At 41.1% G+C, this 19,817-nt stretch overlaps 4 protein-coding genes and 1 non-coding gene across 6 annotated transcripts; 2 read left to right on the top strand and 3 right to left on the bottom strand.

Annotated features, from left to right (window-relative positions):
* The first annotated feature begins 3,195 nt into the window (after nucleotides 1-3,195).
* LOC142384771 (nuclear receptor-interacting protein 3-like) lies at nucleotides 3,196-4,861 on the top strand. The gene is made up of 6 exons (XM_075471078.1): nucleotides 3,196-3,423; nucleotides 3,809-3,979; nucleotides 4,199-4,281; nucleotides 4,361-4,500; nucleotides 4,588-4,640; nucleotides 4,749-4,861. The coding sequence occupies exons 1-6, from the start codon at nucleotides 3,274-3,276 to the stop codon at nucleotides 4,839-4,841; spliced, it is 690 nt and encodes a 229-aa protein (XP_075327193.1). The 5' UTR covers nucleotides 3,196-3,273; the 3' UTR covers nucleotides 4,842-4,861.
* Nucleotides 4,862-9,777: 4,916 nt separating this feature from the next.
* On the top strand, nucleotides 9,778-11,290 carry c7h11orf16 (chromosome 7 C11orf16 homolog). Its single transcript, XM_075471077.1, has 3 exons — nucleotides 9,778-9,994; nucleotides 10,174-10,656; nucleotides 10,930-11,290. The coding sequence occupies exons 1-3, from the start codon at nucleotides 9,871-9,873 to the stop codon at nucleotides 11,139-11,141; spliced, it is 819 nt and encodes a 272-aa protein (XP_075327192.1). The 5' UTR covers nucleotides 9,778-9,870; the 3' UTR covers nucleotides 11,142-11,290.
* A 410-nt stretch (nucleotides 11,291-11,700) lies between these two features.
* Nucleotides 11,701-14,266, bottom strand: akip1 (A kinase (PRKA) interacting protein 1). 2 transcript variants are annotated; one of them, XM_075471075.1, is made up of 5 exons: nucleotides 14,065-14,266; nucleotides 13,335-13,529; nucleotides 13,177-13,251; nucleotides 12,949-13,080; nucleotides 11,701-12,535 (listed from the first exon to the last, which is right to left on the bottom strand). In XM_075471075.1, exons 2-5 carry the CDS (start codon nucleotides 13,491-13,493, stop codon nucleotides 12,386-12,388), a joined length of 516 nt encoding a protein of 171 aa, XP_075327190.1. In that variant the 5' UTR covers nucleotides 13,494-13,529; nucleotides 14,065-14,266; the 3' UTR covers nucleotides 11,701-12,385. The 2 variants fall into 2 exon arrangements, with proteins under 2 accessions (XP_075327190.1, XP_075327191.1); XM_075471076.1 differs by having other exon boundaries at nucleotides 14,161-14,258.
* Nucleotides 14,267-16,688: 2,422 nt separating this feature from the next.
* Nucleotides 16,689-19,593, bottom strand: rpl27a (ribosomal protein L27a). Its single transcript, XM_075470481.1, has 5 exons — nucleotides 19,554-19,593; nucleotides 18,869-18,932; nucleotides 18,684-18,759; nucleotides 17,909-18,083; nucleotides 16,689-16,863 (listed from the first exon to the last, which is right to left on the bottom strand). The coding sequence occupies exons 1-5, from the start codon at nucleotides 19,554-19,556 to the stop codon at nucleotides 16,735-16,737; spliced, it is 447 nt and encodes a 148-aa protein (XP_075326596.1). The 5' UTR covers nucleotides 19,557-19,593; the 3' UTR covers nucleotides 16,689-16,734.
* On the bottom strand, nucleotides 18,261-18,392 carry LOC142384948 (small nucleolar RNA SNORA3/SNORA45 family). Its single transcript, XR_012770136.1, has one exon. It is a non-coding gene; the product is annotated as a small nucleolar RNA SNORA3/SNORA45 family (small nucleolar RNA).
* Nucleotides 19,594-19,817: the final 224 nt, after the last annotated feature.

The raw sequence follows: 19,817 nt of genomic DNA, 5'->3' as shown, positions 1-19,817 counted from the left end.
AAAGTGGAACAATAAAACCTAAATGTAAAACAAGATGACAAGTACAAATACTCAACTGGAACATGTTCTTTCAAATAAATACATCAAATTTTGACTAATGGATTACTTGCATTTCATTCTACTTACACCTGAGAGAAAGATACACCGTGGATAACTTTTTGTCAGATAGTAAGAAAACATCACAGGTACTAAACTTTGGGATTTTTGTATGACATACAATGATAGTCTACGAAACATTGTTCCTTGAGCCGTAACAAATGAATGAAACCATGGAACCGTTTTTTTGCTTTGGAAATGTATTTTGTTTTTCTGATCACTGTAGCTCACGACTAAATTCTGTTGCAAACAACTTTTTTGGACTGTTTGAGTTTGCTTTAAACTTTCAAATGGTTTGGCACACAACTTTTCAATTGAAAGGTTCTTGTAAGAAATCACTATTACTCTTCAATTCAGCCACCCCACGGAATGTTGCTGGTTTAATCCCCAGCTTCCCTGGTCTTCATGTCAAAGATGCTGAATGCCACATTGCACTAAATGTGTTTACTTGACAGAGCTTTGGATAAAAGTGTCTGCTAAAAGGATCAATATACATATGTCCCAGAAAAAGAAGGGATACTTGCGTACACTAAACCCTGAGAAAAATATTTAACAAATATGAGATGGTATGGTTCATTAAGTTGATTTTTTTTCTACTATAAAAAAAGCTGACAATCATATACTACTTTTCCAGTGTCATTTTTTTTTCATTTGCCATTTTCCTTATTTATTTTTATTATTTTAAATCGTTTGGGATGCAACTTTTAAATTGAAAAATTCTTATAGGAAGTCATTCTGATTCTTTATTTTTTTCTCTCCTAATAAAAAAAAACCCTTCAGCCAAAAAGAAAAAGAAAAAACAAAAGGCTTGATCAGTCTTGAGGTAAAAGTTAAAGAGTTAAAGATCCTCAAAGCTTAACTGTTTTTTATTCGGAAAAGAGCGTGTTTGAATACCTGGAAACTTTCAAATAAAACAGTAATTCTTTAATCCTGGTAAAACATGTCACGAATGAAATCAGCCTGAGCTGAAAAATAATTCAGACCAGTTACCTTGAAACAACCCAATGAGTCAGAAACTTTTTTTAATCAATTCTTATTGATTTTTTTTCCCCTCCACTGACAACGACATGTTGGAGATGATGTAGAAATCAGACAACTTATCAAAATATATATTTTTCAAAAGTTATTAATTCCGGCATTAACGTTGAAAAACGTTGTCAGTGTGCTGTTTTATAATCATGACAAGATTAAGATCATTGCTCCCTCTGCTTGGTGTAGGCTGTAAATCAAAAGAAGCTGAAGCAAAGGTTCATTATCATATCTGCTGGAACAATATTCTCCAGACATTTACTTTAGAGCTCAGGGTCAAGACTAACAGGAAATTGAGACATCAAGTATAACCTCAGATAGGGTGTGGAGCTCAGTCGTCTGGGACGGACTCAGTAGAATTGCTGCTCCATCATGAGTCAGTGGTAGTTCAAGCATCTGGTTAGGATGCTCGGGGGAGTTTTTTCGACATGTCCTATAGGGACATGGATTTGTCCCGAACTAGCTGGACACTTTAATTGCAAATCTCTGCCAAAGTCTTGAAAATTTGCATCCTTTCAAAAAGTTGGCACTGTAATATTAGGCTGCACATGCAATGATTTCGCACATATGCCATGGTATTACAATGAAACTAACATTAACCATTTTGTGTGTGCTCGCCCCAAATATCACAGTGTACATGCCATCTTAATATTGTTGAGTTCTGTAACATCAACTTACATTGTGTCTTGGCATTTATGGTGGCCTCTCATGGTGTCTTTGTCAACATCTTCATCGTGACAACAAATTCACGCGCATGGCTGTGTATTAGCAGGGCTCACAAAGAGATTTGTTATTACATTCCACAGGGAGCTAAAGAGCAAAAGATGACCAAACTCTCTTGTGCGTCAGAGAAACAGTTTTGTCATAACAACAACCACTGAAACACATTCAGTCTGTACAAAAAGAAACTCCATCCATCCATCCATCCATCCATCCATCCATCCATCCATCCATCCATCCATCCATCCATCCATCAAATAAATAAATCCAATAAATCATTTTGATTTCTTTTTTTTTTAATTGAAATTGTTTTTATCAATTTTTGAATGGTTGATAATGATCTTATTTGGATTGTTGATGTCCATCCATCCATCCATCCATTTTCTACTGGTTATCCAGGACCAGGACGCGTGGGGCAACAGTCTAAACAGAGAACCCAAGACCTCCCTCACCCCAGTCACCTCTTAGATGAGATGGGATATTAATATTTGAACTTCATTTCCAACGCCCAAATTTGAAAACGACCTGGCTCTCTCTCCCAACGCCGATTTCTGGGAGCAAAAATGTAAAAAAAAATCACCCTCTCCATGACCACTAACACCAACTTGCAGTTTATACAACGTAAACTCATTCACAGTACTCACATCACCCAAAGCAAAATGTTCAAAATGGGACTGTCCAACACAGATATCTGTTCACAATGCACTTATAATCTCTTTTTTCGCTGTGGAATGTTGGACAACAAGCAGTTTGTAACAGACCTTATAATCTTTCCCATATTGATGAGCAACAATTGCCTCTCTTGGATCATAGCAGATGTCTTTCCTCCTGGGCGTTGTGTTAACACACACCTGAATGCTGCAGAGCAGCAAACTGCTGCTTACTGCATTCTGTGTAGTTTTTGTTCAGTTTGCTGCTGCTCATCTGAGGTCACATTTACCCATTTTTAGGAGCAGATTTCATTATGTTCTCATATGGCCAACTTTTGACATGAACGAAACTGTACTTTCTTTTATCACATAACTGTATATTTTCATTTAGGTACTTTATTCATTCACCAAGGCTTTTATTTCCACAGCCATAATTATCCGTGTGATTAACATAGCCTATTCATGCAGTTAATTTATCAATTCATATTGTTTTGATCAACATGGCATCCTTGCCTTAACCCAATGACCCAATAATTCAAATATTCCACATATTTGGATACTTTATTCCGACAGTTCCCGAAAATTTCGACCGGAAATCTTGTTCTAACCTGTCTGACTTGACTATCTTCAATGCTGTCACGATGGGGGAGTCTCCCCTGCCTTACCGTAAGACATCGGGGGGGGGGGGGGGGATTCCTCGACTCAGTTGCGCTCAGGTGGGGAACAGCAGGATTAGACGCACTGACCACACAGCCTCCCCGCTCACACACCCGCCGTCATGCTCACAGGGATGCGGAGGGAAAACCGGGAGAACTCGGAGGTTCTGGATGCCAGGAGGCTGAAACAAGCGATCCAGTTCTTCCACAGAGACTCGGCTGATCTGCTGCCTTTGGACGGACTGAAGAAACTCGGGACGTCGACACAGGGGGTGAGCCTCACAGCGCAGGCCTGGCATCGTATGGAGCATGTTTGAATTACTGACACATTAACCAAACAACTACACCCATTCGTATTGGTTAACTGGCCATAATGTCATATTTTTTTCAACTCCATTATTTTGATTGCTAGGTTATGTAATCATGCAGTGAAATGGCCTATATGTGACTGTAAAGAGATGAACTGTCTGAAATAGATCTGTCAATGAACAGAATCATTTGTATTTTACGGTCGGGATAAATGTGAGTCACAGCAACACACACAAAGTTCCATTAAGCTCACAAAGAGGAGTCTGAACATAATAATCTTCTGTTTTTATGCCCCAGCTGAGCCCTGACCAAGGTATGCGCTTGTGCTGTTTTCTGTCTCTGCTGCAGCAGCCACACAACATCCTCCAGAAGCGGCTGCTGGAGGCCAAGCTGTCCCGGGGAAGGGTGAAGATGTGCGGGGTCTCCGCAAACAGTGGAGGAGTGCTTCTAACTTGTCGTCGTTTGAGTTCAAATGAGGATGAGAAGGATGAAGATGACTTCATCCATGTGGCCTGCAAAGTGGGTGGAAGTTGAGCTGTTTCCTTTTTAAAAGTGGGACACATTTACAGTCACTTAACAAAACTGTGGTTAGTGATATTGTCTGAATATGTGGCATCTTATGTATTCATTGTTGTCCTTCAAAAAAAAAAAAAAATATTAGCTGTGAAAGCTTTCTGTTTTCTGTTTGTGTGTTTTTATTATCTTCGCCCTCTTCCCTTCCTGTCTGTGCACTTGCAGTGTTTCGGACAGGAAGTGAAAGTTCTGATTGACACCGGCTTCAAGCTGAACCTGATGTCCTCACGGACTGTGGAGAGATTAGGGTGAGGCGACTTCACATGTTCATTATCTCAGACAAACAGTCGCAATCCCTTGACTCATTTTTTATTATTCCTCTTGAAGTTTGAAAGAAATGGTCCAAGAGAGCAAAATGGAGACGGATGGCTTTCCATTTCAGCGTAACCTTTGCATTGACGGGCTCATCGAGGAGCTCAGCCTGACCATCGGACAACTCAGAATAATGTGTTCATTTGTTGTCGTGGGTAAGAAAGATGATGAGCCACTTTATTGTGACTATTGTGTCGTACCTTTTCATAAAGTCATTGTTCAGCGATTCCATTTATTTGCAGAAAGTACCAAGCCGCTCATGTCCCTGGGCAGCAAGACTTTAAAGTCCCACAAGGTAAATCATCTAGTTTCAGACTAAAAGTCCATAGAGTCACTAATACAAGGGATGCTTTACTGTCACACGAATGTAACTTTGTAAAGTTTGGATTTTGGGTTATCGCAGTGTGTAATTGACACTGAGCGGCAGATGCTAGTCTTCGGAACAACCGTGAGAGAGCAGGTGCAGTTCACCAAAAAGCCGTTCAATGAAAGGTAAGAATCACTTTAAAGTTTTATTTCTGTCTTCTTTTTTAGGTCCATCCTCAATACACTTAGTTCCACTCTTATTTATTTTATCTGTACAGTTGCTACGAATAGATGAACGTGTAAATGATTTCCAAATAGCATTCGATTTTGGTTTTCGATGATTTTCAGGTACAGGGACAGGGTTAAACCTTCAGCTTGGGGCTCTCGAGGCTCCTTTTGTGATTTATAGCTGAATCTATTTCTGTGGGGAGCAGAGAGCAAGTTCAGCTAAGAAAAGTAGCTACTTAAATCAGACGAATATACAAAACAGAAAAAGCAACACACCACAAAATACAAAATCATGGAAATCACTATACGTTGATACTGCTTGGAAACGATAGGCTTTTCTTTGATTTAATGAATAGGTTCTAATGAGGTTGGAGAAAACATAATCCTCAAATAAGACTAACGTAATCCTCTCTGCTGCGTCTTCTCTCCTTTTTGCACAACAGTTCCCCTGACTTCTGAGACCGGGGCTACTGATCGTCTTCGTTTAACACGCACACACCCACACACGGAACAAAGCAATAGATATATTTAGTCTTACAACTAGATGCCTCATAAGACAACACTGTCACTTTATCTCTGCCTGCTTATTTGCTGTATCAAGAATCAGATGACTCCACAGTTTCCTACATACAGGCAGGCATTTACACAGCGGCTGCTCACCATAACATTTTAGCACATAGCATCGGCACTCATGAAGGCCAGAGTACGTATCCTGTATAAGTTGTCACTACAGTAATAATAAGTGCTGTGCAGGTAGTTAGCATTAGCTGTAGTGCTGTAGCCTTTCAGACTCTGATAGAGTTGTATAGCTCTTGTATCCCACAAATAAGCATTGTTCTGTCAGAAAAAAACTCTTTCCCATCATGGAGAACGTAGCACAATCTATCGCCTACAGATAAAGTGTTTATCTACTCTGTTTTCTAATGATGTTGTGAATGTATTTTCTAGTCCGAAATGTGTATTTGCATTGAGGTCACTGCCTTTTAACGTTTACAAAGTGATAGCGACACTTGTGGTGTGTTTTATCACACAACTGTAGCCAAAGTGTAGCACTGAATATTAAATGAAATAAAAGATGTGACATCTTCTCCCGTCTTTGCATCTTTTTTTTCTCCCCAAGAAATGTAGCAAATCTTACATAACAAACACGATGACAGAACATGTTGAAACAAGGTGCAGCTGAAGGTAGTTTGGCCTAATTAAACTGTTAATTAGAGGTAAAACACAAGAGGGGTACTAGAAGAGCACTTCTATGGTTCTACCTCGGTAACTGTAACATGACAGTTGTGCTCAGTAATGCTGACAGACAAGTGAACAGCCCCTCCAGTGGCCATGATGAAGACTTGGTCTATGCTGAATGCTTCTCCATGGAAACCAGCATCAACAATGAGGTGAAGCTGTCGTCTGCAGCTGACTGGACAACACAATACGTGTGGGTAATGTACTATCTCAGTGTTATCTGATCAGCATGCGTTAGAATTGAGCTCAAAGTGAACAGCAATTCGTGTGTGTAGCTGCTTATTACACTGCTTGAGTAAATAAGCAAAAGCACATTAACCGTATTTCCTGTTAATTGCTGTTACAGTTCAAATTTTTTGCTCACTCAGTTTCAGTAGTTGACTGAAAAAAGTACTTTTACTCAAGTCATTTAACTTTCCATTTTCAATTTTTCTTTTCTGCTCCATCCCTTTCTCTCTATTATATTAACCCTAAATGTGCACCATTCTTTTACATGATTACAATGTTGGGAAGGATGACATCGAGGCAGATGGAGACCTCTGAGGCCGCACTGATGCCGCTGTTTCTGGGCAAGGCGGGATGCAACATCACTTATGTTCTGGACACCTCAGAGAGCATGAGAGCTGTTCTGGGGTCAGTGAAGGGCCTGCTGATTCAGACCTTGTTAGCCAAGGCTTCATTCAGGGACTCTCTCTTCAACATTGTGACCTTCTCAAGTGAGGTGAGGAGGGGGGGGGGGGGGGGGGGCTGACTGATCAGTGAATCAGGGTTCTCTTGTTCTTTGTTGAAAAATATATTCAACACACCTCACGACATTTTAACTCATATCCTCTGAGTGAAATAATAATTTTGATGTGAGATTGACATATAAGGAGAGCTCAGGGGTCCTTGATGATAATTTATGAGGAATTATTTCCGTTGAGATGTAAAAGCATTTTTGCTGACGGTTTCCAAGGTAACCAGAAAGCCTTGAATTCCTCATAATGTGTCTTCGTGTGTTGAGATTTTTCACTGAGCTTTTTTTTTCTCTTCTATTATTTGAAAAACTCTTTCGGATGCTGTGGCGCTCCAGGGATTTTTGCTGCTATTTTCTGGCACTCTGCTATGTTGCAGCAGCTCACTGGGCTTTCCAGAGCTTAACCAATGTCCTGAATAAGACCACCAATTGAGACAATTTGAAAAGAAGATGTCAAAGATGTAGGGCAGGAGCAATATGGAGAGAAAGGAGGAGGAAGTTTAAAGCCTTTCTTCCCTCAATTGCCATGGGGAATGTGATATTACTAGTGAGTAAAATGAGCGTGTAAAGCTGATATGGACACAACTTGAAAATGTTATATTTTTTCACCAAGAGGTGTTTGAAGGAGGGTAATCCAGACTAATGGCTCTCTATATGGCTATCAGACTATACGGGCAGACAGAGCAGCAAGAGGAAAGAAGGAAGGATTGCAGTTCTTGTTAACTACACATGGTGGAATCCTGGACGTGTTTCTGAGGAGCATCTCTGCACCTCACATATTAAACTGTTGGTTTTAAGCTTCCATCCATGATGTCTACTGAGATAGTCCACTTGTGTAACTTGCCAACTCTGCACGGGATGTCATCAGCTCAGTTGTTGCTAAGCTACAAACACGGATGGGCATTCCAATTTTCCATGATCAACTTTTAAAAAAAAACTATTTGTTGAATTCATTTATTTTTCTCAATACTTTTTGTTGAGATACTATCATTTTCTTTTAGGGGATTATTGAGGTACTGTTCAATTCCATTCACCTTAGACCCACAGGAGCACCATAGCCCAAGTATTGGCAAATGGTTTGGTCCAGTCATGTAAAAACACCTCACGGTCAAAAGCTCATTGGAATCATTATCAAGACCAAGTGAGCTGACCCCAGTAAATTAGACTGTTTAGAATAAAAAATAAGCTACTACTTTTTTTTTGTATTTTATTACCTGTAAGTAGACTTTGAAGCCACTGCTATCTTTTTTTTTTTACTTTGCAGGTGAACTGCTGGTCCGAGCACATGCTCTCCTGTTTTTCCGACACAGTCTTCACAGCTCTGTCCTGGGTTCATTCCATCATCTGCGGCCCTGGCAGGAACCTCCTGGCTGCCCTGAGCATGGCTCTCACTGACCCTGCCTGTCAAACTGTTCACCTGCTCTGCAGAAACCTCCCCGAGCAGCCGGAGGCCGTGCAAAGGGCTCTGCCGGCCCTGGCAGCCGGGAGGCCTGTGAACATTTTCTGCCTGCAGGCCTCAGGCAGTCAGCTGGAGAGGAACACCAGAGGCTACCTGCAGTGTCTGACCCAGGCCACAAGAGGGAGCTGTTATCTGATTTCATTTGATTTGAATGGAGTGCTGGAAAAGGTATGAACATGTTCAGTGCGACTGTTTTGAAAAATAATTAAATACATCTAGTATGTGGCTTTAAATGCTGAACACAGATTGTCTTGAGCGCCACATTTTCGTTGCTTCCCAGGTGATTAGACAATTATGAATATACACTGATGCTATGCCTTCACAAAACAGTATGTGAGAATGTTTACCCAACATGGAATACTCTCCAAACATGTAGCAATGACCGTGTGTACGTGTGTGTACGTGTGTGTACGTGTGTTTGTATGGATTTTGGTAGGTTATTCCACTGTTTGTTGCTGAGAGCCAGTCATCACTGCCAACCGTCTCTCAAGCCAAATGTTTCTGTCTGGCCTCTTCTGACATGACATCTACCCCACACAGGTCAGTTTGCTTGGTTGTACAACTCTATTGTATCATTTTTTTTTTTTTTTTTTGAACGGTTCAATACAAACAATCTTACCACAATGGACAAATTATTTTGAAGGGGGAAATTTCCCACAACACACAGGATGTTTTTTTTTTCTTTTTCTTGATCTGTCCCCCAAGATGCATTCTGAGTCATCGGCTTTGTCCAGCCACCTCCTCTGTGCTGTGTAGTCACACTGTGGCCAGTCCGGAGTTCTTCCCAGGGTGCAGAGTGTTGGCCAGGAGAGAGGGGGATGGCCTTTACTACCCAGGCACTGTGATACAGCAAGTACAGGTGGAAACATGCTGCGCGTATTCATACTGGAGCACCAACACAACACTTTTTCATGCCGAATCAGCACAGTGGATGTGAAATCAAACAATAAAATTTACTGTAAGCATCAAATCTAAAATCCTCATGAAATCAAATACGATGTTAAATACTATCAAATATGAGAGTTTTACACTGTATTGTCCGTTGCTATAAACACCAGAGCAATTGTTTATTGATAGAGGTTTGACTGTGTGTGTGTGTGTGTGTGAGAAGGATTGAATGAGACACGAACAAACAAATTCCAGTAGATGTTTTTTTTTCTGCTGGAAACTCTGAAATTCTGACTTCCCATTTCAAATGGAAGCATCATAGATGTCGATGACTTATCCTGCACTTCGCTGGGGGTTTGGTTCACATGCTCCTCGTTTTACATCAAATATCTGCAAGCAAATAACACTCCACCAGTGCTTTAAAGGTGTTTGCATCAATACATGATGAACTGAAACAAATTAAGACCTTTTCATCTCCGGTTTCCCTTTTCTTTTCTTTTTTTTTTAAACAATGCACTAAAACCAACGCCACAAATATTTACTGACATCTTCCTCTTATATGTCCAAACTCAGGGCAGCAGAGGGGTTTGGGTAGTTGAGTTTGATCATCCAGGAAGTGATAGTTTGGCCACTGCCTCCTCCCAGCGTCAGCTGGTTTGCTTCCTGGATATGGTCAACGACAGCAGAGCTCAGAGCCACCGACTGGTACCTGGCGGTGTTGTCTTGTCACCTTGGCAACCAGAACTGATGAGATACGGTCCAGGTCGAGTGATCGAAGCAACGGAGCGCAGAGGTAGTTCTGGAAATCTTATAGTGACGATGGTTTTACATTAATTGCCGATTATAATCCACGCATCTCAAACGGAAAAAAATTTGTATAAAAATGTTGTTATTCACACAACAAAACACTGAGGTCAATCCATGACCACCTCCTGTAATTCAGCCTAACATCTTGATCTTTTTTTCCTGCAGCTGAAGGTGTGACACACCTCCAGGTGCTGATGTGGACCGGCTGTGTGTCTCTGGTTCCTGACAGCCTGGTTTTGCCGATTTCAGCTTCTCACTTCGACAGACTCGTCAGAGAGCTCCGAGTTCCACCATCGGCTCCTGATCGATGCAGCAGCTGGCTTCGTACCCACGAGCCCACCTGCACCCCCCGGCTGTCGTACACAGACTGCTGCCAGTCAGCGTTTACCTCTTGCTGCTGTTCGGTCACACACCACCAGCCCAGTGCAGCTCCACCCAGCTGTAGGTCCGGCCTCGGAGAGTCTGACATGGTCGAAGCGAATGTTAGGAAGGGTGACTCCGAGGAGACACCCTCCTCTACTTCATCTGTGTCCACAGATGAGACCACAGAGTCAGTTTCTCCTGCAGTGGGCCTGAGAAGCAAACAAAAGCGTCCTCCCTGGAAGTACTGGAGAAGAATCGGACCAGAACCACAGCACAGGCAGCCAGGTGAGAGACAGACGGGCAGCGTTTACATTCTGGACTTACAGCTCGAACAAAAAGCAGCTTTATGTGTATTTATCACTTTTCCATTCTTAGCTCACAGCTGTGTCCTATTTGAGTCATTAGATCATTGGAAACAAAAAGGACCATCTGCTCGCTTTAGCAAAAATAATGCAGTTGGTCTTTAAGGCCGATGTATGGTATATACAGTCAGTCCTACCAACTATCAAATGCGAGAGGTCATAGGTACACTTGCTAGATTTCAATTTTTGTCCACAGGAACCACACGACCTGCCAGCTTCCCTGTCCCACAGACCAGCGCCTCACCAAACCACAGCTCCCTGTTTCAGTCACTTCCTGCTACAAAAGGAAGAAGAGCGAACATCAGGGATGTTTTTGGAACAGCCAACTTCAAACCTCGACCACCTGCAGGTCTGCGGTCTTCCTCTGGCAACAATGTCACGACCGCTTACACTGCGCAAAAGTCTTGAGCCACCACTTCCAATTCTTTAGATATGTTGCCAGCAAAATAGGAAAAGATGCAATGATTTACCAAAACATTCCAAAGTAAATGGAAATTCAGCCTATAAGACAAAAACAGAGTCTGTTTAATTCTAACAAGCTTAGAGAATATATTTGATATGAGGACCTTTATTCTTCAACACAGGCTGAACCCTCTTAGACAAACTTAGTGGTCTATAGGAATGGTTCTTCAGGTTTCTTGAAGGACATTCCAAAGTTCTTTGGATGTCGGCTGCCTTTTGTTCCGTTCTCTGTCAGGATGATCCCACACTGCTTCAATAGTGTTGAGGTCCGGCTCTGGGGAGGATTCATCCCTCCTTAGACTCCTCAGCCTTTTCTCCCCGTTTCCCTTCTTCACAGCCACCCTTCTATGGAGACCATTTTTGATGAGGTTTCAGCGAACAGGTGAAGGTTCAGATGCATCTTTCAAGTCCGGTTTCAGGTCTTTGCTGAATGAAAAACATTATTTTATAACTATATTATCTTTGGTATTCTTTGTACATCCAACTAAAAAAAAAGGTAAACGGATTGTGTCTTTGGGTTGGCCTTCTAGTAAGAAGGTGCCTACAAAATCAAAACAAATTTATTTATATAGCACATTTCATGTACAAACAATTCAAAGTGCTTTACACAAAATAAAAGCATTGCAGCAGGGACTGGAAGAAGCATTACAAATACAAATACAAATCAAAATGGTCAAAGTTGTCTGTTATGTGTAGACAACACTGGTTCATCCCTGCGATGGGTGCCTCCTTTAATGCTTCAGTTATTCACAGGCCAGTGTTAAGTGGTCAAACTCAAGACCACTTATTCAGTACACTTTGCTTTCTATACATGTATACACACACACGTGTGCGTATGTATGGTCAAACATATTTACACTGTAATATGTCTGTTTACACATGACCACCCACGTATTTTATGTTGGTGAAACAAAGACAAAATTGTTTGAAAAAACCCCACTTTATTTCAATAAACTTTTGTGGTATTAGTGCAAGTAAAAACAGTCTTTAGTGCATTACATGATCAAGTGCAAACGTAACTAAACGATCTTAAGATGTAATTACAATATGGCTTTTCTATATGCAAAAAACAAGACATTCAGATGGCAAAAATAAACGTCAGAAATCAAGTAAAAACAGGCAAGAAACACACAAACAGCATTAGTGTTGGTCAGTTTTGTTATTAAAGCTTTGGAGAAATGAGTCCGGTGTCAAAGGTTAAAGGTGAGGTCGATGCTCTCACCAGCTTTAACGCTGACCAGCTTAGTCTGCTGATGCGACTCCGGCAGACTGGCAGTGACAGCGTACGTTCCAGGTGAAACCTCGATGTAAAAATCTTCATCCGTTGCAGAGACACGGCCCTGAAGACAAGGAAGGGTTTTTTTTTCTCTTTTTAGATTGGTCTAAATGGGATCCAGTTCTTCCAATGAATCGTGTCACCCCCATTTCAATACAAGCAAAAAACATTTACAGGTTCATTATACACAATCTTGGATTAACACTGAAACAGAGGGGGTCCCTTAAACAGAAAGGTTGACAAGTAATCACTGACATCCCCACTGAAAAGTCAAACCAATGTTTGTGGAGCTTTTGGCTTTATGTTTGGGTTTTTTTTTCTCTTCCAAGTCCAAACAGCTCCGTGTTTAAGTCACGTCAACCTCAGAGCTGAAGTTAAAAAGTATCTGATGTAGAAGCCTGAAATTAAAGCTGAAAACCTCCACGTTTGCAAAATTTGTGACTTTTGAAAAAAAGAAAGTAGTCAAAATATTATTACTTGGTTTTTTATGTATTTTCTGGTTGTAAGGGACGATCTTGTCCTCTCAGCTCCTGGGCATGAGTGGAACCTGGACACGTGGGTCCTTTCTGTGTCACTGGGCTCAGTGCAGCAGCCGGACTCGTAAAAGCTCTGCACCAAAGACAAAACCCACATTTCTGTCTGTTGCTAGAAGCACTCACAGGTGGAAAGATGAACGCGCGAAATGTGAATGACATTTTCACCCACCTTGCAGTGACGGGTCGTCTGCGCCATCAACTCTGCGATGGTTGCAAAAGCATCCCTGAGCTCTGAGGGAGTTCTCTGAATAAGCAACACAGGCAATGGATTTAAGAAAATACAAGATGAGAAGATGTTCGATCTTTGACACAAATACATGCGTGCACCTTGACGGTTGTACGAGCATCTTCATCTGACGCAGTGGGGGTCTGGGATGTACTGGTGCTTGTCCAGTCTACAGTGCGCCTGGAGGCCCGGTCCAGCACCTCCAAACCCAGACTGGCTGAGCGCCGCAGGGAGGACTCCAACCAGGCTTGACTTGCCATGAACAGTTTGGAGTCAAAACACAGGTTGACTGCAACCTGAAAAACCATCATAGCATGTTGGCTATAAAATGTTCCAGTACTTTTATGGCCTTACATTTTACAGAGCAAGTGACATGAGGAAATAACGAGCAGATTAAATGGTGATAGTTAGTTACTGTGACACCCATGAGAGGGTGTACATATAAAACTAAATCTGAAATGAAGGACAGTATCAATGCACGGCTTAGAAAATCAAACAAAGTTTGACCGATACATAAAAACCTGCAACAAGTCAGCAGAAGGGTTTTTACTAATTACACGGTGGCCTGGTAGGTCACTAAAACGCTAGCGTATAAACGCTATTGAAACGGCGCATGCGCAGTGCGTGTAACCACATAAAGCATCAGCTGGTTCGTTACTTTCATTATCAGCGACACACTTTCTCTTTTATAAACCCCTACAAGCTCCCACCAAACACCATGTTGACGAACAATTAAAGCCGCACGCGCTACATTCTATTACAGGGTCGTCACAACAACTTTACTGGTGGTTCTAATCACCAAATCTCCAGTAAGGAGATTTACTCGTTTACCTGTTCAACGCGTTAAGGACCGCTGGTCAGCGCAGCGTGGACACCGTTTGACAGATGCACATCTTTAGAAAAAAAAAACTGTTCTTCTTTAGTTACCTTTGACGACCGGATGCTCACATGTTCATTTCTAATTAAGCGAGCTCGGCGTTTAGCAGTTTTTCGAACATGGCAGGAAATCCTGCTGGTGAAACTCCGCCCCCTGCAGGTCAGGAAGTACGCAGAGCCCGAAGTGTCACCGCTGCAACATGCTGCCCTGCTGGTAAAACTACTCTAAGATTTATCATTGAATGTGTATGAGGTGTCAAATATAAAGTATCCTATGACAAGAATATTTCCTGTGAGAATTAAGATCCAAGTCATTTCATAAATGTTTTACATTCATTACCAGTTATCTTCTTTATGAAGGGAATGTTTACAAGTCGCAAGACGTTCCGACTGATCATTCATCATTCAGGATCATGTGGGTTTCTTTGGTCAAACAGTTTAGACCTAATATGCATCAAAATATTCTAAAAGGTGAAGCTGCATTTGTTTCATTATTCTGTTGACATTTATATAAAAAAAACAAGATTAATCCCCTTGCTTCCTGTCTCTCTTCACTGTCCTATATAATAAAGGCATAAAAAGCCCCAAAAAATATTTTAAAAAAAAAACAAGATTAATGTGATTTTAGCTACATTAGTGGTTAAGCAATTCAACCCTTTAGCTCTTGATCTGGAAGTGTCCAGAACTCTCCATGTAACCGTTGTTGGTTGCTGCAGGACTCCTTTGGCTACCAGAGAGCCTTTGAAAGAAACTGTTCTAGTTGGAAACCTAAATTTGAACTGGTTACAGCCAGTATCTGACCATTTTAAAGATTATTGTAACTCCTTAAATCTTTTTCAGGTTAGGGTTAGGTGCTCAAGAAAGTCATCGCAGATCGATATAATCATAACTAATACTCCTCATAAATACACAATTGCATCTGTTTTTGCTGATGATATCAGTGGCCACTATGTCATTGCAATAGTAAGGGACACAAAAGTCCCTAAAACTAAGCCTCTGTTTTTAAGAAACACTTTTTCACTTTGACTGGGAAAAGATTTATCTTATTCATCAAAATTATTGACAAACATGCTCCCTTCAAAAAATGCAGAGTTAAAGGCAGAGATAATCCCAGGTCCCATTTTCATTTATCCAGTATATTTCATGGGCAAAATTTGGCGTGGGCAAAAGCAAGGAAAATAAATGATTCTGATTGGCTGTTTTTTAGACATCTATGGACTAAATGCACTGTTGCTTTTAGAAATGTCAAAGCTGATTGTTTTCTTACTGAAACTTCAAACAATCCTGATAATCCCCATAAATTTTGGAAAACCAATATGTTCTTAGCTACCGCCATACATTTTAAAGGAACCACAAAGAATCTCAGATAAACTTCAGGTGCCCGTCGTTTCAATTAACATTTTATTGCATCTGGCTCCTTGTTTGACTCCTCTAGAACTTGCTCAGATGTTTCTTCTGTGAGTTATTCTTTTCATAGATATTAAGAAATCAGCAGGTCCGGATAATCTGGAGCCATACTTTTTAAAGCTAGCAGCTAATTGTTTTCGCTCTACCTCTGACACAGTTTTTTAATCTCTCGTTGCTCACAAACGAAATCCCCTGTGTATGGAAATCTCCTTTAGTTATTCCCTTGCTTAAAGGACGTGACCCCTCAGACCTAAGCAACTATAGGCCCATCTCTATCCTTGGAAAGCTTCTCGAAACTCTTGCAAGTGACCTATTGACAGAGTTACTTTCTACAAGAAACATCTTATCAGAGTATCAATGTGGTTTTTAGAAAAGGACACGGCAAAACCACAGCAACTTTAAAAGTAACAAAAGATTTTATTGAAACTGTAGATAACAACCAGCACTGTGCTGCCCTTTTCATTGATCTATCTCAGGCTTTTGATTGTGTAATATTAAAAAAAAAAGTTAAGTGTGGGATTGTCTCAACATTCTGTGGGTTGGCTGGAAAATGAGCAGTCAAAGATCTCGGTGTGTAAAATTTGAAGGTGTTAATTCTAGCTACCTCAGCGTAAACAGGGGTGTTCCTTAGGGGCTGGTCCTGGGACCTCTCCTGTTTATTCTATATATTGATAATCTTGATCATTAAATGCCAAATTCCATTATAAAATCAAAGCTCCTAAACTTTCCTCCTATTCTCATCATTCAGGGCCATGAGATTCAATCTGTATGCTAATACAAATACCTTGGAGTTAAAACTGTTTTTCTGTCAATGCAACTTGTTGCTGCTACTTTTATGCCTTTACTTGCGTATGGTGATGTCATTTCTATGCATGCTCCTTTGCAATGCTTACAAGCTCTAGATACCGTCTACCATAGAGCACCGAGGTTCCACGCAAACCTTCAGGCCCTCACACACCGCTTTCTTTGTCCTCTTGCACTCAAACATTGGAATATCCTTATTCATATTTAAGTACACCCCATCCTCTGCTTGGAATCAGCTGTGAAGTCACCTTAATCTTAAGGAAGTGGCCTCATTAAACAAACTGAAACAAGCTTATGCAGCAGGAGCTGTTTAATGGGCAGCACAGCTCGATTGGTGCGTTGCCTAAAATCAGACACGACAAGTGTAGTTCCCATTTATACAGTTTATTTTTTTCAAAAACACTGACAGGAACGTTATGCCATCAGCACACAGGCTCCTCCCGCTGCCTTGATCTTCTCCTCGGCCTGCCGGCTGAAGAACTTGGCCTTGACGATCACAGGCTGCTTGGGCAGCTTTCCTTTGCCCAGGACTTTGTAGTAGCCCTGCACAGGAAAAGGTAAGAGAGTATGAATTAATCTGGACACCTACACTCAATCCTTCAATGCATAAACATCAAAGGAAATATTAAAACAGCTGAAGCAACGACGCTGCTGAACTGAAAATAGGAAACTCAGAAATAACTGGGCGTGGAACTGAAATGGTTGAACTCCTCTAATAAAAATTCAAAGAACTATTTATCAAATCAAAGAAGTGATCACAATTCATAACTATTTGGATTAATATGGGAAATAACAGGTTTGAATACAACACATGGAGTAAATTTCATCTAGCACAGAGGTTACTTCATGATCAATTTACAAACCAATAAGTAAATCAGCTCGTTAACACTCCCATTGAGTCTGGCTACATTTGTTAGGAATGCTTCATATAGACCACATGAGGAATTCACATGCCTCCATGCCAGTTCAGTTATTACACAGCAGCACTCCAGCTCAAATCATGACAAACTGTGCAGACCTCATGTCATTTCACACTAATAAATACTTGAGAAATAGTGCCAAACTTTAACATTTATCGTAGCAACGCAGCACGTGCAGATCAAAATTTGTTCAACCTAGTTAGCAGGGGATCGTTAAAACGTGCAATTTGAATAGACAAAACAAACTAAAAAAAAAAACACTTTAAGGTGAAGGTTTATTTATTACAGTCAATGAGCGTAGGAATCCTATTTGAGAACTGAAGTGGATGGCTGAGATGCTACTCTCAATCAGTGAGCAGCAATTAATAAAAATAAAACTATTTGTCTACCACCTCTTAAATGGTGTCTTATCTCATCACACACCTAACCCTATATTAAGCTTTTCAGCTGTGCTGGGTCTGAAGCTGGTGAATTACAAAGTCATAACAAGTCTGCTGCAAAATGATCAGCAGCAGTCCATCTTGATGCATTTAAAAGAAAGCAGCGGTTCCCTTATTCAGCGCAACGATGGATATAAAAACGCATCGAGTGATGATCATGTTCCGTCTGACTGATGTAGTAAAGATTTTAAAGGTGCAAACATTACTTCTACATTAGTTAGCACTTACAGCGCGCACGGCATCGATGATGGGGGCAGGGCCTTCTGGCTTCTTGCTGTAGTTGAGCCGGGTCTGCTCGCTCACCAGCGTCCACAGCTTGTCCAGGTTGATGGTGGGGCAGTAGGACGTGTTCTTCTTGAGGTGGTAATGTCTCATACCCACCTTACCGAAGTAGCCTGGATGGCTGGGGACAAACCCAAATTAAAATGTAACCCGGGCGAAAGCGAAAAAACAACAACAACGAACTGACCGAACAATTAAATCTACTCAATGAAAGTGACGCATCAGCACAAGCTTTTAACATTAATGAACATGTCGTTTAAAAAGAGTCAAAGACTCCCAGATTCCATCTTTCCAAACAGTTTGTAACTGCCCATGTGGGTGACTGGACTACAGTGCAAGACCAGTCGGTGAATAGGATCAGTCTTCACTCTAAGAGGACTCTAGCACACCGAGACAATGATACGTGTCAAGATGAGACTCTAGTCTCTACAGAAACGGCAAGCATTAGTTAGAAAGTTGTGCATTTACTCATAAAAGGAACAACATTATCTAGTTGTTGATAAGACAATACAAATAGAAATGTCCACACGTACTTGGTCTAAACATAAATAACAGTGGAGATGGACAACCAGCATTTTCTAATGTAACGTGATCAAAGAATCATTACTATACTAAATACCCTTTATAAGCAGTTCTTGCTTTAACACAGGAGTATGTAAGCCCCCCCCTGGCTTACAGTGTGGAGAACACCAGCATCTCAGCACTATTACAAAGCACTTACTATTTGTCGAAGTTGATTCTGTGGTGATGCAGACCACCAGCATTACCACGACCTCCAGGATGCTTTCTGTGCTTGCCTGTGGAGTGCACAAGTTCCCATTGATGGCATCTGCATAATCTTACCGACTAAAAACTCTGCTGATGAAAACCACCGTCGGGTCAGGAGCATTGTGCGTTTCTACTCACCAATACGACCGTGTCCGTGGCTGACGTGCCCTCGGAGCTTCCTGGTCTTTGACCCCTTGGTTGGCTGTCGTGAAAAGTTTGGTGACGATTACAAATTAATCACAATTTTCTCTACATCTCCATCACAGCTAATGAAACCAGCTAACAAAATGGCATCTGTTATCAAAGATAGTGGGCTTAACAGTTTAAATATTAGAAGTAAACCATGCTAATGGTGAAAAGTGGACACGCAAAAAAAAACAAACAAACACACTTGTCTTTATGATTAAGCCGAACCACACTATACTTGCACGCTACCTAGCATTTCGGAAGCTAATGGAAACTCAACCCATTACCAGGCAGGCGATTTCAAACGTTAACAAAGCACCTCTAATTAGGACTGTTCCGGACAGTTTTCAATCTAACCGAAATCAGACGAATAAAAACGAAGTTCGCTTTGTCAAATATGAGCTACAGTATGGACAAGCTTCTGGTTCACGACTACAGCCGAGGTCCAACACAACCAGCTAGCACAAAGTCAACCGCTTGAAATATCCATATTTTAAATAAATCGTGGCAATAACACTCTACAATAGCTCGTAATTGATCACTCTGCAATAATATACTAGGATATAAGTATTCATTTGGTCACAACAGAGTAGGATGGGAGTAGATTTTTATACCCCGGTATTCGATTGTCACTTACCATCTTGGAGGCGAGTTGAAAGAGGAACGGGACTTGGAAACAACGCGGTTATGTGCGAGATTTGGGTTCACTACAATGTGCCTAAATGCCCACAGCGCCCCCTGCTGATAGATGACGGAAATTGATAGAAAGTGAATTTTACACTGAACAGCTACCTGCACGTTTACATCAAAATGGCAGACATATCAAGGCTATTTCTACGTTAGTGACTGACGGGTTTGAAAAAAAAAAAAAAAATCAAATATCTCTCTGACTGTACAAATG

The sequence above is a fragment of the Odontesthes bonariensis genome, chromosome 7, assembly GCF_027942865.1.
Source record: "Odontesthes bonariensis isolate fOdoBon6 chromosome 7, fOdoBon6.hap1, whole genome shotgun sequence".
Classification (NCBI taxonomy): Eukaryota; Metazoa; Chordata; class Actinopteri; order Atheriniformes; family Atherinopsidae; genus Odontesthes; species Odontesthes bonariensis.
This window is presented reverse-complemented; position numbering and strand designations above follow the sequence as displayed.

Bases quoted from the DNA above. Each gene is read 5' to 3' on its own strand.
- rpl27a (XM_075470481.1), bottom strand. The intron at 18,084-18,683 runs GTAAGTGCTTTG...GTTTGTCCCCAG, and splicing joins AGAATCAACTTCGACAAATA to CCATCCAGGCTACTTCGGTA. The intron at 16,864-17,908 runs GTAAGTGCTAAC...TTTCCTGTGCAG, and splicing joins TCATCGATGCCGTGCGCGCT to GGCTACTACAAAGTCCTGGG.
- LOC142384771 (XM_075471078.1), top strand. From the start codon at position 3,274: ATGCTCACAGGGATGCGGAGGGAAAACCGGGAGAACTCGGAGGTTCTG. The intron at 3,424-3,808 runs GTGAGCCTCACA...TCTCTGCTGCAG, and splicing joins TCGGGACGTCGACACAGGGG to CAGCCACACAACATCCTCCA. The intron at 4,501-4,587 runs GTAAGAAAGATG...ATTTATTTGCAG, and splicing joins GTGTTCATTTGTTGTCGTGG to AAAGTACCAAGCCGCTCATG.
- c7h11orf16 (XM_075471077.1), top strand. From the start codon at position 9,871: ATGGTCAACGACAGCAGAGCTCAGAGCCACCGACTGGTACCTGGCGGT. The intron at 9,995-10,173 runs GTAGTTCTGGAA...TTTTTCCTGCAG, and splicing joins CGAAGCAACGGAGCGCAGAG to CTGAAGGTGTGACACACCTC. The intron at 10,657-10,929 runs GTGAGAGACAGA...TTTTGTCCACAG, and splicing joins ACCACAGCACAGGCAGCCAG to GAACCACACGACCTGCCAGC.
- akip1 (XM_075471075.1), bottom strand. From the start codon at position 13,493: ATGGCAAGTCAAGCCTGGTTGGAGTCCTCCCTGCGGCGCTCAGCCAGT. The intron at 13,252-13,334 runs GTGCACGCATGT...TTGCTTATTCAG, and splicing joins ATGCTCGTACAACCGTCAAG to AGAACTCCCTCAGAGCTCAG. The intron at 12,536-12,948 runs GTAATAATATTT...CCTTGTCTTCAG, and splicing joins GAAAATACATAAAAAACCAA to GGCCGTGTCTCTGCAACGGA.